At 40.5% G+C, this 14,516-nt stretch overlaps 1 protein-coding gene across 1 annotated transcript; it reads right to left on the reverse strand.

Annotated features, from left to right (window-relative positions):
- Window positions 1–1,600: 1,600 nt before the first annotated feature.
- Window positions 1,601–14,047, reverse strand: LOC148896182 (uncharacterized). Its single transcript, XM_088998359.1, has 6 exons — window positions 13,943–14,047; window positions 13,745–13,873; window positions 2,941–3,059; window positions 2,788–2,835; window positions 2,352–2,441; window positions 1,601–2,234 (listed from the first exon to the last, which is right to left on the reverse strand). The coding sequence occupies exons 1-6, from the start codon at window positions 14,045–14,047 to the stop codon at window positions 1,601–1,603; spliced, it is 1,125 nt and encodes a 374-aa protein (XP_088854485.1).
- Window positions 14,048–14,516: the final 469 nt, after the last annotated feature.

Raw genomic sequence — 14,516 nt, forward strand, 5'->3', positions numbered from 1 at the left:
TGTTTCAAAATTTCCATGGAAAGTTGTTCGATAACAAACAAACGAACAAGCAATGCAAATGCACTAGATTTGGCATACAAAGTTACCACAAAGCATTGTCATCCATATCAGCTTTATCGACATGGACAATATGTACCAAACGAAATTTTTAAATATTTATTACGTAGAAGTTATAAAAGTGTTTCAGTGTTTGGTAGTCAGGTTACAAGCATTGAGATCACGTTCGCGTTTAAGTAACAAGTAGTGCTAAAACAGCTGATGTTTTTAGTGTTAGCTAGCTAACGTACACAGTCTCGTTCGCTCACCTTTCTAAAACATGAGCAGTTAGTCAACAACCAGACAGAAAGGAACACACATGGGGAAAGTATTGCTAAATGTAGACGGACGCATACATTGATTTAAGGGGGCAATTCTATTTATATTCTCAAAATACACGAACAGCCTGACCCGCAATCGGGATGTTACCTTATAATGCCTTCCATAACGTTGCAGTTGCACGCACACCCTAATTAAAACGGCAACCCATGCAGTACGACGGGAAACGATACCAGGATGTGTCCAATTCCCTGATAGGTAATAAAATGCATACTGGTAGGCAAGCTCACTCAAAAACTATATCGTATTAGGAAAAATACTTATATTGCACTACACAAGGGTATCTATTCAAAATATGCTGTAAAACGTCATCATACGTCCAATTTTAGATTAGCATTCTTTACAATGAGAAACGATTTAAGGTAGAACCCAAAACGGCAGGAAGCTCCATGTTATCGATGACAGGAGCAAGTTCGACAAAACATTAGATCAACTTCCGGTCGGTGGAAGAAATGATTTCTGGGAGTTGGTGTTTTTTTTTCGTTTATTTATTTGCGGACATTAAAATCTATACAGTATTTAAAAAACATGAATTTATTTGAATCTGGCTTCCTATTTAAGATTTCTTCAAGCAAATGAATTGAACATCCAGTAGATTTGAATAAAGAGGAAACGGGTATCAGCACCAAGCCTTCGGACTGTTAAAATAGCAATAGAAAACAGCAAATACATAGTTATTTAAACAAATCAAAATATCCCCACAGTCCACAGTGAGTATATTACAGTCGACATTGCAAATATATATGTTTTAGAAAAGGCATATGGTGTAATGTATGTTCTATATGTAAATAACGCAAATGGTTTCTCTGGCAACCTGCATGGCCCCAAAGTCAACTACTGCTGGAATAAAATGCCCCATTCACAGTACAGTACTGTCATCTAAGAAGTGATTTGCACTTTTGTCACCCCCCCCCCCCCCCCCCCCCCCACACACACACACACACAACCCCCATCGTTCCACTTTGGATAAAGTGAAACAAAAAGCGGGCTTGAAATTGTCCTGGGAATTTGCTTCAAAAGCAAATGGAGGCCCACCAATTTAAACGTTACAATTGCTGAAAAAACTTGTATTCAGGTAAGCGTGGCGCTGACGTCACCATGCATCTAATTATTTTATGAGGCAAGCTGCAACTACTGTGTGACTTGGCAATAACCCACTTTGAGGAGTGGACCAAAGGCAAGAAGACATCAATTATAGATATAGCATGTAAATGTAAAAATTCTATCATCTTAATCTGTTTTTCACCCAATTTGAGGTGTTACTGAGGATGCTCAGCAACATTGTAGTCACTTCCTGACTAATGTTCTCTTTCTCTTTGCTTGAAGAAAGTAACTGATCTGATGATAAAGCGACTGTTTCTTCAGTGGCAACAGGATCCTTCTCCTGGGTCGGCTCCAGAATAAGGTTGTCATCATCTGGCACAGAAGCCGTCTCCAAAGACAGGTCCGCAGATGGTGAAGACGGAAAGGATTCAAAAAGAACAAAGACTGCACCAAGTTCTTCAACCGTGACATCTGTGATGGTCTTTAAGAACCTTGGTTGAAAGCTGTGAATGCTCTCCACCAGGTCATATGCATTGAAAGCCTGTCTCACTTTTTTATGGATAGACTGGACTAAATTGTCTCTTATGGAGTAGGAGAATTGCAGTTGGACAGAATAAAGTGTCTGGGAGATACGGTCCAACACAGCCTGTGTCACTCCGAGAGCCATTTTGCTAAGGTACCTGAATGGCATCTGCAGGACCTTCGGAAGAACCTTTATCACCATCGCACGTGGATTAAGAAGATCAGCATAGGTTGTCATCTGCCGCTTCAAGCTCACAGCAAACTGCTGAGCTTTGCGAAGGATCATGGTGTGGCTGGAGTTAATAAATAATTCAAACATATATTGGAATATATGTTTGATCGATACTGCATGCAGACATCAGGAATACCATACTTTAGCTAATAATAAATGTGCATGATGGCTGACTCACTTAAACTGGGAAGGGATCATCTCAGGAGAATCAAGGAGCCTTTTGGCTTCAACGTCTCTCATCTTCATGCTGGTGTTCACTTCAAAAACACAATAACAAGAAGCTGTGACATCTTTCATCAGATTTATGCACGTTTGCAGAGCCAGTATTATTAAACAAAACCATAAAAATATCGAACAAAACTCCCTGCTGCAGTGAACGACATCACAAATTATAGAACCTTCTCCACAAAAGCCTAATTTTCAGAGGACAAAAATTGTCCGCCTCATCTTCTAACTCAATGTGACACAATTTATGTAGGTATAAATAAATAAATGGAAAATGGAAATTGGCTTCAAATCTTGGAGAAGTGCCTCTACTCTCAAGTTGAGCGTTTTCTAACAAAATGATGTGTGACAAACAAGTGAATGCTAACTGTTGGGAGTCTTCTCTTACCAGCTTGGATTCGGCCTCACAGCGGTCTTCTACTTTATACTCCCAAAGTCTGCAAATAAACACCAACAAAAGACTAGACTTATGCCTCTTCACACATCTTCAAGAGAGTCATCTTAGAATGAGAAGAACCACCTTGATCAAAGTTTATACTAACTTCACTCGAATTGAATTATTTGTCTCCTCAACGAGCAGGTCAGCTATTGCATCAGCAGTGACCGCAGATGAGATCACGTTCTTCTGCTGGAGTACAAAAAGTTCGACCAACAGTCCGATCTAACAAAGAAAACAAGACCATATATCTTCTTCTTCTTTTCCTTTTGGCTTTTCCCCTCAGGGGTCGCCACAGCGTATCAATGTCCTCCATCTATCCCGGTTTTGTCCATCCTCTTCCCTCACGCCAGCTACCTTCATGTCCTCTTTGACCACATCCAGAAACCTCCTCTTCGGTCTTCTCTCGGTCTCCTGCCTGGCAGTTCAAGGCTCCGCATCCTTTTCCAACGAACCTACTTACAAATAAAGAGAAACATGAAACTCTTTAAGTTCACGCATGGGTGCTTGAACAACGTGCTGCTGGGAGAGGTTTGTCAACGGTGCAGTTGCGTCTCCACGCCCAGGTCGTTGCCAAGGAGATGAATATACACGGCTTTGCAGGAGGACCTTCTTGGTGTTACCGCTTCATGCAACGCAAACGCCTCTCTATCAGAAATCTCTATCACAAATAAAATTTCCCCAAAAATGCGACTTCTCCTGCAGTGCGACCTATATATGTATTTTTCTTCTTAATTATGCATGTTTTGGCTGGTGCGACCTATAATCCGGAGCGATGTATAATCCAAAAAATACGTTAATGGACTAGGGACAATAGAACAACATTGTACTGTAAATGTTGAGTGTAGTCACACGAAAGGATAACATGGAGAAATATACTTACTGGTCTCTAAATGCTAAAATATAAATAACAAAACATTTTCTTCACTGAGGCTTGTAATGTTGTATTTTGTTTTGTTTTTACTCTGGATGACCGACAAGCTTTCTAAAATTTATGGTAAATAAATTCATTTCCATCTTAGTTATGAATGACAAACCAGGCTTCACCATAAATATAAATGATCAAATAAAGAGTCATGTTGACTGATTACATTCATCATCGAGGCCCGCGCACATGGCATCTGACTTGTGATAACAAATATGAACCATTGCGAACTTCTCCACCATTCCACAGTTAATGACAGAATCAGCAGAAAATAATTAATGCTGCAAGAAAACACAGCCAGAGATAGCAGAGAGCAGCTGTCATGTGCTATTGTTTTGCCGTACGTGTCCTCCAACCGAACTTCACCAGCCGACAGATTAATTGGTTGCACAGAATCGGGTGTGTGGAGGAGCCATGACCTTGATCTTTCTCTCAGATAAATGATTTTTTTTAACCAACCTGCTATACATGCAAATATAGGGAAGTAAACAGATACAGATTGTCTCATTTTCTCGTGTGTTTAGTGGCTGATTAGCTGCCTAATTAAATAGAAAGCTCCTAAATTCAGAAGCAAACAGAGAAGACACTGACCCTGTGACTTCCAAGGTACCCTGGGGAAAATCTGAACAAAGAGAATAAACGCACACGGTCTGATATATAAAGCATACATTTACTGTAGAGACTTTGCACAAACAAGTGTCATCAGATCTAAAGCGGAAAGCTATGTCCTGATTTCACCTTGCACCTTCCGTGATGAAAAATAGTAAATAGACAGAAAGTTGAGCATAAGTACACATATGAACAGAAACATCACTTTAGTTTAGATTTGATAATTTTAAATGACGAATATTCATCATTTATTTTATAATGTGGGAAGCAAGATGGACAACTGGTTAGCATGTTGGCCTCTCGGTATGGAGGTTCACGGTTTGATTGACCGCACGGGTACTCCGGTTTCCACGCACATCCCAAAAACATGTGTGTATAGTTCATTAATAGTCATCACTCTCAATCGTCTAAAGTGTGTGTGTGAGAGCAAATGGTTGTTCGTCGATGCAATTAGCTGGCAACCAGTTCAGGGCGGCTCGGATGGGCTCCAGCATGCCCGCGAACTTTGTAAGAATAAGATAAAACATGGATGGAAGATGGATGGACATGGACAGCAAAGTTATACTCATCGACTGGAACTTAGTTTTCAAAGATAAAAATATTCAATTAGATAATGAATGCAGCATACAGTGGAAAGTAGCTTTATTTCTAGCCATTTTAAATCGAGATAAAATGAAAGCTGATCTAAATAAGAATACAGTGCATCCAATGTGGCTGCCTGGGACAGGAATGTGATGACTTACACAGTACAAATACTGTCCATGTTGGACAGTATTTGAATAATGCTGCTCATCAGTTGAAGTTTCCTTTTGTGGGTGCTTAATTGTCTCTAGTCACTGGGCACTGCTGCAATGGACAAACCTACTCAATGTCAAGGTTGTCATCATCACTAAATTTAACACAAAGTATTTTTTGTTATTGTAAAGATATTTCTTAATTTCTTATCTTGGTGTGAATGTATGTACATGTGCTCAGTGACTGAATTCACCACTTCATGGTGTAGGCTCCTTTTTGCCTGAAGTCAGCTGAGATAGAATCCAGCACCCCACGTCGCTGAACAGGATAAGCAATGTGTATGGATGTTTACTTATCTAGTGGCTGATGAGATCTTACTGAGTCTCTCTCTTTACAACTTCCACAGTGATAAAAGTAATGCCAATTCTTTGGCGGTGTACTGTATACTCTGCCAAATCAAAAACGATAGTAAAAAGACAGAAATTAAAAGGAACTCTGAGTTCCAGAAATTTAGAAAAGAACAAGCCGACTCTCCAGGCCAAAGCTGACAAAAGATACAAAATCTTCTCTTTTGTTTCACATCCAAAACAGAATGTTTCACAGGTTCCACCAGCCAACAGATTAAGTGGTGAATCTTGGGAAGTCAATTAATGTCAATTTCATTGTTTGTTTGTTTGTTTGTTTGTTTGTTTTTTTGAGGGGATAATTTGGAAGATACTGTCCACATCTATATGTTCTTCTTTGGAGTTAGATGAAATAATCTGATGCCAGGTAGTAAATGACATGAGTCAGTCAGGAAGTGGTCAAAGGTGATGGCAATTCGAAGAGCCCATCACTGGCAGGTAGCGCAGAAATGAGTGCAGCAATGAAGTGGTGGGCCCATAGTGATGTTTTTTTTTAATCCAAATGCCTGAGCGACTACAATGGCACAGCGACTTACAAAATTGAAAGAGATCCAATCAAACAGCGGCATGAAAACATTTTTTTTTGTAGTTTGCAATGTAGTTTGCAACGTAGTTGATCAGCCCGAAAGTATTTGAATGGTGATAGAAGTTCATCAATGCAACAGTCAAGACTGACAGATGCCAAAATGTCTTCATCAACATGGTCATCTATTTCATTCTCATCAGGATCTGGAAAAATATACAGTACATGTGTATTTTAGGAAAAAAAACATATGGACCGCCGTTTTAAATAATCATACAGTGAGACCTCAACTTACGAACTTAATTGGTTCCCAGATAGAGTGTGTAAGGCGAAAAGTGTGTATCTAAAAAAAATCCCATAGGAAACCATTAAAATGGGAATAATCAGTTCCCGAGTTTCCATAAAATATACTTTTCAACTAAATAAGCCTTAAAACTACACACAACATACCTTATTCTATGTATAATAAATGTGCTATTGTATTGTAATGAAAGAAATACACTGCATTGTATCATAAAGTCACTTTACATTTGTGATGGTCATTTATAAGCCATATATGACGATGGAATGGCGTTGGAGGCCGAAGGTCAAAGGGAATTGCTCTTTGGAAAGAGAGGCGCATTACATGACGAATGTAATTAAAGAAATAAACTGTGCTGTAAAATAATGTTTTATTTACCTTTTTGATGGTCGTTGATGGCTTATGGATGGAGAGTCACCTTCCATAAGGACTGTTGGTAACTTAACCTCTGGTGCTGTTCGGTCGTGTGCTTCCGCCGAAAATCACTGCGCCAGCCGTGGTGGGTGTGTATCATGAAAATAGTGCTTATTATAAGGTTTAATTTATTACATAAATAAATTTGACGTTTGTAAGACAAAAAGTTTGTAAATTGAGGTGTTTGTAAGCTGAGGTCTCACTGTATTCAGAATGCAAAGCTATGAGGTACTGCTATTAGTGGAAAACGCACCATTCACTTACAATTATTCACATCGGGTACCAAGTCAGGATCAACAATATCAGATCTGATCAGAAAACCTTTATTCGTCCCACAATGGGCAAATTTGCAGTCCACAGCAGCAATTGAAAAGGGATGGGGTAGGGGTGGGGGTGAAAGGATAGAAAAAAAGATATTCTAAGCATAACAAAATAAAGTGTCAACTGTATACTGTGCAGATGTAAATGTGCAAAACCGTTCCATAAGAAAAACTGTACATAGTGCAGAATCAAGAAATGCATTTTGATATATTGCAACAACCCATATTTACAAGTGTCCAGTTTTTTTTGTTTTTTTCACATGTGATCATCATGAAAATAGTGTTAGCGTTAGAATGTTCCGAATTCGGGACACTCCTTATTTTTAATATTTCTCGGTAAATAAACAAGTTAGCGTTAGTTTATGCATGTCAGTATCAAGGTAAACCTCATCTGAATAGCTCATGAAATACAGTAAAGTCTCGTTATATCGATATCGGATATATCGATAGTCCCGGTTATATCGATACTATTTCTATGCACGCACGGAGAAAATTACATGCAAACAGGGTCGGATATATCGATAGTCCCGGTTATATCGATATTTTTTCGGACTCCCTTGAATATCGATATAACGAGACTTTACTGTAGTTACAACATATACGTACGTGGTATTTCATCCATGACGAAAAACAGAAGGCGCTTTGAAGAGGGAGGAGAGCAAGTTGTGTTGTGCATGAAGGAGATGATGTCACTGACGCTCTTAAAGGCAAAGCTGCATATAACCTGTTTTAAAGGGACATGTAACTTGTGCCGCATCGGTTTCAATCTGCACTTGAACTGCTACCCTTCATTTTCTCGATCTATAAGCACAATCGTCCGTAAAGGGTTAACATCCATTCACGGCACGCCTGTAGTCGGAATCCGGCATTATTTGTTATCGCTTCAGCCCGACTGGAGGCGTGACTCGGGAAGTAAAAACACGACTGTAGTCGTTTGCCAGGAGGAAAGAGTTAAAAGAAAAAGCCTAAAAAAGTAACAAAAAAGAAATAAACAAATTTAATTTCTATCATCTGTCGGACATCCATCGACTGCAAAAGAAAACTAGGGCTAATAAGTGTGTGTAACATAATCAAAAGAAAATGAGTTCATTGCTGTCATCTTTTTGATGAAGGGGCAATCAAAATCAAAGTGTGGAAGATTGTGTTTAGGAATTCAAACTGGCAATGCTTCAAAATGACAAATCCACCTGTGCAGTGCATGTTGATTGATTCCATCCATGAAACGCTAATAGATTTAGCCCTCTGCGAATTTGGCTCTCATTAACCTCGCACCGTTTCGTCTGACGATGGTTTGGAGCCATTTTATCCAGCACTCAAAGGCAATTCGCTAGGTGATAAATCCTTTGCCTTATCTGGCTGCAGGTGACAGCACAGCAGTACACCGGACAGGCGAGGGGGTAAACACAAGACAAGACAACACAACACAACACACACACACACACACACACGCGCGCAACACACACACATTGCCTGCACACCTCTAACACGTCTTTACGGGGTCTCGATTGAGACAGGGGAATAAAAATATGGTCCGAACAAACTGTACTGACCCGAGTGATCAACCACAAACGAAACATCTTCCTTGCCGCCTTCTATAGAGAAAAGAAAAATGAAGACAAAGGAGGAGAAGAAATCTGAATTCAATTATACAGTGGAAAAACAGTCTTTGCCCTCCGGGAGTGATCCCGGCACCATTTAAAAATCTGATTACTCACAAAACCAATAATATTTTGACTCTTTGGCAATGGACCAGTAGATTAGAAAATTTAGATTACATTTAACTGCCTGTAGATTCTCATTAAAACGCCACCAACTGGTTAGAAACAATAGGTAATTAAGAGTGTAATGAAGCACAGTAACGCAAGCACACGTCGGCGGCACCAGTCTTACGTTGCACTTATCCTGCAGCAAAGCCAAAACATCGTCTCATTTGGACACCATGACATATCTAATTAGATTAATGAATTTCGGCGGCCTCTCCTTGCGGTTGACTGTGCTCCTTGAGGTGACAGTAAATCAAAAGATTATATATTAGGGACGCCTCCACGCTAGAGACAGCCCTGCTCAGGTTGCTCCCTCGACAAAGAAGAATTGTTCAGATGGGACGCGGCGAAACTTGTGTCGGCTTCACTCCTGTTCACAACAAATAACTGCAAACAAACGAGCTGCATAACCCCAGATTAGATTCAGACGAGTGAGACACACAAAGAAATTAAACATGGCTGACGATTGGCGGTAAATAAATTAGTGGAAATGTTTGACTTGAAGGTATACGGGTACGTAGAACCCAATGTTCCCTCTAATTTTTCATGTGTCTGAGCAGACACACAAGCTCCCTGAGCACACTGAGGATCACTGTGAGCAACATCAGATGTGTACGCTGTGGCCTGTAACCTGAACGGCGCGTCTGGGCAGGGCACATTCGCGCCGTTCTGCTCCGATTGGCTGCGTAGCGTATGTGAACTGTACGGCATTATTGGCTGTACACCTGTCACTCATTGAGTTACATTGCAAAAAGGTACAATATATATCCATCCATCCATCCATCTTCTGCCGCTTATCCGGGGTCGGGTCGCGGGGGCAGCAGCTTCAGTAGGGAAGCCCAGACTCCCCTCTCCCCAGTCACTTCTTCCAGCTCGTCCTGGCAGATCCCAAGGCGTTGTATAAAATATTACCCAGAGTATGAAAAAAAAAAAAATATATATATATATATATATATATATATATATATATATATATATATATATATATATATATATATATATATATATATATATATATATATATATATATACATGAATGTATACAAATAAATGTTAAATAATTTTGTGTTTTCTGGATTTTGGATGGGATAAAGGTGCGCATTTCTCCCATCCAAAACAGTAGAGTTGGGTTCCCACTAATTGACTCTGAGAAGGTGATTGCAACCACCTGGGAATGGCCAATTGCTGCTGGGACCTGATTGGCCAGAAGCTCAGGTGAAGCACCTTTAAAACCAGACTGAGCCAGTCACTTCGAGGAGGAAGAAGAGGGATTAAGGACAGCCTGGAGAGCAGTGTTACCTGTGGTCTGCCAAAACCGACATCTGTTGCGACTTCAAATAAAGAAAACTCACAATACCCTCCCTGCATCTGGCTGAGCGAACTTTTATCATCTTTCCACCTGCTTGCTGTCTCGCCGCATGACAATATATATATATATATATATATATATATATATATATATATATATATATATATATATATATATATATATATATATATATATATACAGTAAAGTCTCGTTATATCGCTATTCTCGGGAGTCGGAAAAAGTATCGATATAACCGGACTATCGATATATCCGATCCTGCGGCATGTCAATTTTCTCCTTGCGTTCATAGAAATAGTATCGTAATAAGCAGTACTATCGATATAATCGATGTAACGAGACTTTACTGTATATATATATATATATATATATATATATATATATATATATATATATATATATATATATATATATATATATATATATATATATATATATATATATACTTGGTCTAATTAACTAGATTATATCAGTCCTAAAATTAGATATGAAGTAATGCGTTTCTGTTTTATTTTATTAGATTTTCTTGTGTATGTGCAAGCAGTGCGCGATTGCGCACGCGCGCAGCTTAGAGGGAACTTTGGTAGAACCACAAGTTCATGACTCCGTGTGAAGAAGCCAGTTGTGAATCTAACATTTCATTGGCAAACTCATCTAATTTGTTTCTGTGAACCGTTTGAACTGATGCATACTCTGATGGAAACACACAGGCTGAAGATAATGCTAAAGAGAAGGAGCAGACATGTTTCAAAAGCGTTAGAAATTGAATCAGAATCAGAATCAGAATCAGAATACCTTTATTCGTCCCGCAATGGGGAAATTTGCAAAAAGTGCTCATGTTGAAGGTACCTGCGATTGTACAACTTTAAAGAAAGAATATACATTGCAAAAGATGCACGGAATTTTGGATTGTGGATGGCCAGACAATGCATGTCATCTCATGAGATGTTGACAAATTGTATTAAGATCTCAGACCAGAGCAAAAGACGCTCCAGACCAGAGTAAACTTTTTTTTTCTAAGTGGGCCTATTGCAGTGGACGGCAAACCAAAATGTTGAAAGAGTCATATTGGACAAAAAAAATCTGTCTGGATCCCCACAAAAAAATTAAAAACTTGAGATAGTCCCCAAAATGAAAGCAATAAATATGGCATGAATCTATATTAGCCATACTAGTTAATCATTGGCTCCCCGGTGTCCCAGTGGTTATCGCTTTGACCTCATAGTGCAGAGGTCGTGGGTTCAATTTCAGCTCCCACCTCAGTGTGAGGAGTTTGCATGTTCTCGCCGGGCCCGCGTGCATTTTCTCCGGGTCCTCCGATTTCCTCTCAAATTCCAAAAAACATACAGACTGATTGAACACTCCAAATTGTCCTCAGGTGTGAGTGTGAGCGCATGCATGTGTCTGTTTGCCCAGCGATTGGCTGGCAACCCGTTCAGGGTGTGCCCCGCCTAGTGCCCGAAGACTGCCAGGATAGGCTCCAGCACCTCCCGGGACCCGAGTGAGCATTATGCGGTTCGGATAATGGATGGATGGATGGATGGATAGCCGAGTTGCTTACAAATACATAATGAGCCTTCATGATGAAATTAAAGGATTAAATGTGGAGAATTATACACCACGTGACCACTCTGTTGTAGGATGCCACCTCAAGTTTAAATTTGTTCCAATATGAATGGATTACAGTATGTTTCATTGCTTCGAAATTATAGAAATGCAATCTAAAAAATATGTTATTAATGTAATTTTTATCATGAGCATTAAAAAAACAAACTAAAAAATTGCAACCACATCCTGCCGACACCTTGCCAGGTAGGCAACCGTTCTTCGTAACACCACGGGAGGCATCAATGAACAACACTAAATTTAACTTGTTCAGTGAGCAAATCAACTATTATTCTCAACAAGAGTTGACAGCCTGTAAAGCAAGCCGATTCACATTCAAAGCTGAACCACACAAGATTGAGCACTTGTTTTCAAAATAAAGACAGTTTATAGCTGCTTCATGGGTAGGTTTGCTTCCATTTAAACCATCATCACTAAACCAGCATGGCATAACACAAGCATGAATAATTGTGCTGTTCAACAAAATGGGGACTATTTTCAGTGCACATTGAGCACTTATACTGTGAATCAATTGATGGAACATGCTGGAATGAGTACATGCTCAGTATAAAACTCATCACAAATTCAATGCCCTGATGTTGGAACAACACTCATTACAATTATGGTTTTTGGGCCGAGGTGCATGTCTACTGTGGATATTGAATTGAAACCTCACACTAATTTTCTGTCATATTGTAGCATACAAAATCCCAAGGTCCATCAAGATCTCATCTACTATAGGCCTTTAAAGGCAAATGTGTGATAATGATCGGCCCACTTCGACTTGAGTACATGGCTTTAACTGTCTATTTTCTTAGTTTTAAAGAGTTTGATGTTTCTCTGTTTTTGTAAGTAGGTTCGTTGTCAGATCTCCCAGGCAGGTGACACGCAGAGCTTGATCGTGGCGTGGAGTTGAGCAAGTCGTGCTGTGAAACTCCGTGCGATGCTGAGCAGGTCTCTGCGAGCTGCGTATCTGTCTGGGTCTGAGTCCGAGATGAGTCTGATTCTCTCAGCGACGGCTACTTTTATACCATTTTCAAGCGTGTGACATGCGTCAGGCTGAGACGCACATCAAGGAGATCAAGGGCTTGAAAGACATCAAAGCCGCGGTGTGCACCGGTGACGCCACAGTTTCATCCTCTGATGAACCACGCCGTTCTCTTTCATACTTGTTCAACACTGTCTCCTATTGGGCAAAGCCCTAACTGCGAGTTTGAGCCTTGAAACTTTAATGCCCCACGGCACCTCTTCTTCGTTTCCTTTCGGCTTTTATTTATAGTAATATCCATCCATCCATTTTCCGTACCGCTTATTCCTCATTAGGGTCGCAGGGGGTGCTGGAGCCTATCACAGCTGTCTTCGGGCACGAGGCGGGGGACACCCTGAATTGGTTGCCAGCCAATCGCAGGGCACACAAAGACATACAACAGTCACTGTCACACTCACATACCAAGGACAATTTGGAGTGTTCAATCTGCCTGACATGCATGATTTTGGAAACCAGAGTACCCGGAGAAAACCCACGTGGACCCGGGGAAAATATGCAAACTCCACACAGTGTGGCCGGAGCGGGACGCGGACAGGCGACCTCTGCACTGTGAAGACGGCGTGCTAACCACTCGACGATTATTATTATTATTATTATTATTATTATTATTATTATTAGTAGTAGTAGTAGTAGTAGTAGTAGTAGTAGTAGTAGTAGTAGTAGTAGTAGTAGTAGTATTATAAGGAGAATGACAGTGTTGAAAACCTTTTAAGCAATATATTCTGACGTTGAGTTGTTTTCACAGTAACTGTAAAGGTCTTTTGAGGTTTAAAACTATTGCACTGAATCTGCAGACGAGTCATCATGTTTCTCCGTATGCATACAAGCCGGTTGTGAATCGCAAGGGGAATGTGCCTTGAAAACACTCATAAACACCTGCAACCTGGCAGAGTGTTTGTACTGGTAAACACTTGAATGTTTGAGCCCGATTCAAACACAGAAGAGGAATGAGAAGAAAGAGAAATGGCGAGCAGATGGCTCGCTGGAGATAGACTTGGAAAGTGCGCCGTAGGAGTGCTCCCTGAAGGACGAGCCCTCGTATTGTTGTGGCAGCGAGGGCTGCTCCTGTCACACAGCGTAGCAGGGGTCCCCAAAGAGTTGGGTCTTATGGTGTCAGTGTCCCTCCACCGCTACCCCGACCCCGCCCGGGCCCTCATCCACCGGCACTGGCCTATTGTCGCGGCTGCTTTTTAATTTCTCAAATGCAATCAAGTGTGACACAACCTGTTTACTGAGCATGTCTGCCACAAGCAAGGGGAGAAAGAGGGATAGAGAAAAACAGACACATAAAACAGGATCTCTGCACAAAATAATCCTCTATAATGCCGGAGAGTTTAAATAGGCTTTGCCAGCGCACTACCCCAAATGCCCTTCTCCACCTCCCTTGGCTCTTATGAAACAGAGGAGGGGGAGATTAAGAAAAAAAAAGATGGGGCACATCAAAAGAGAGCTGTTTTATTTCTCCCTAAGTCTGGCTTGGGATTTATAATAATTGTTTTTTAGAGCACAACAATCAAATGTTAGGACATGAGCAACTTGATAAGATCCTGATGAAGGTGATGGTGTGGAGTGGGGTGGGGATATGAGCAAAAGTGTAAGCGATCGGGGGCCCATCAAAAATGACTGTCATATTAATGTCAGCTTTCTCCAGACAAAAATAACCACACTCCATGCATGTGCACATTTTGGAAGTAGGTGCTTGAACTCA

The sequence above is a fragment of the Hippocampus bargibanti genome, linkage group LG06 (genome assembly GCF_051943395.1).
Source record: "Hippocampus bargibanti isolate YZ-2025 linkage group LG06, ASM5194339v1, whole genome shotgun sequence".
NCBI classification, from domain to species: domain Eukaryota; kingdom Metazoa; phylum Chordata; class Actinopteri; order Syngnathiformes; family Syngnathidae; genus Hippocampus; species Hippocampus bargibanti.

Excerpts from the sequence above, each read along its gene's own strand:
- LOC148896182 (XM_088998359.1), bottom strand. The coding sequence starts at position 14,047 with ATGCTCAGTAAACAGGTTGTGTCACACTTGATTGCATTTGAGAAATTA. Across the intron at positions 3,060-13,744 it reads TCTTCTCATTCCTCTTCTGT|ATCGGACTGTTGGTCGAACT; the intron begins GTTTGAATCGGG and ends TTTCTTTGTTAG. Across the intron at positions 2,235-2,351 it reads ATGATCCCTTCCCAGTTTAA|CCACACCATGATCCTTCGCA; the intron begins GTGAGTCAGCCA and ends TATTAACTCCAG.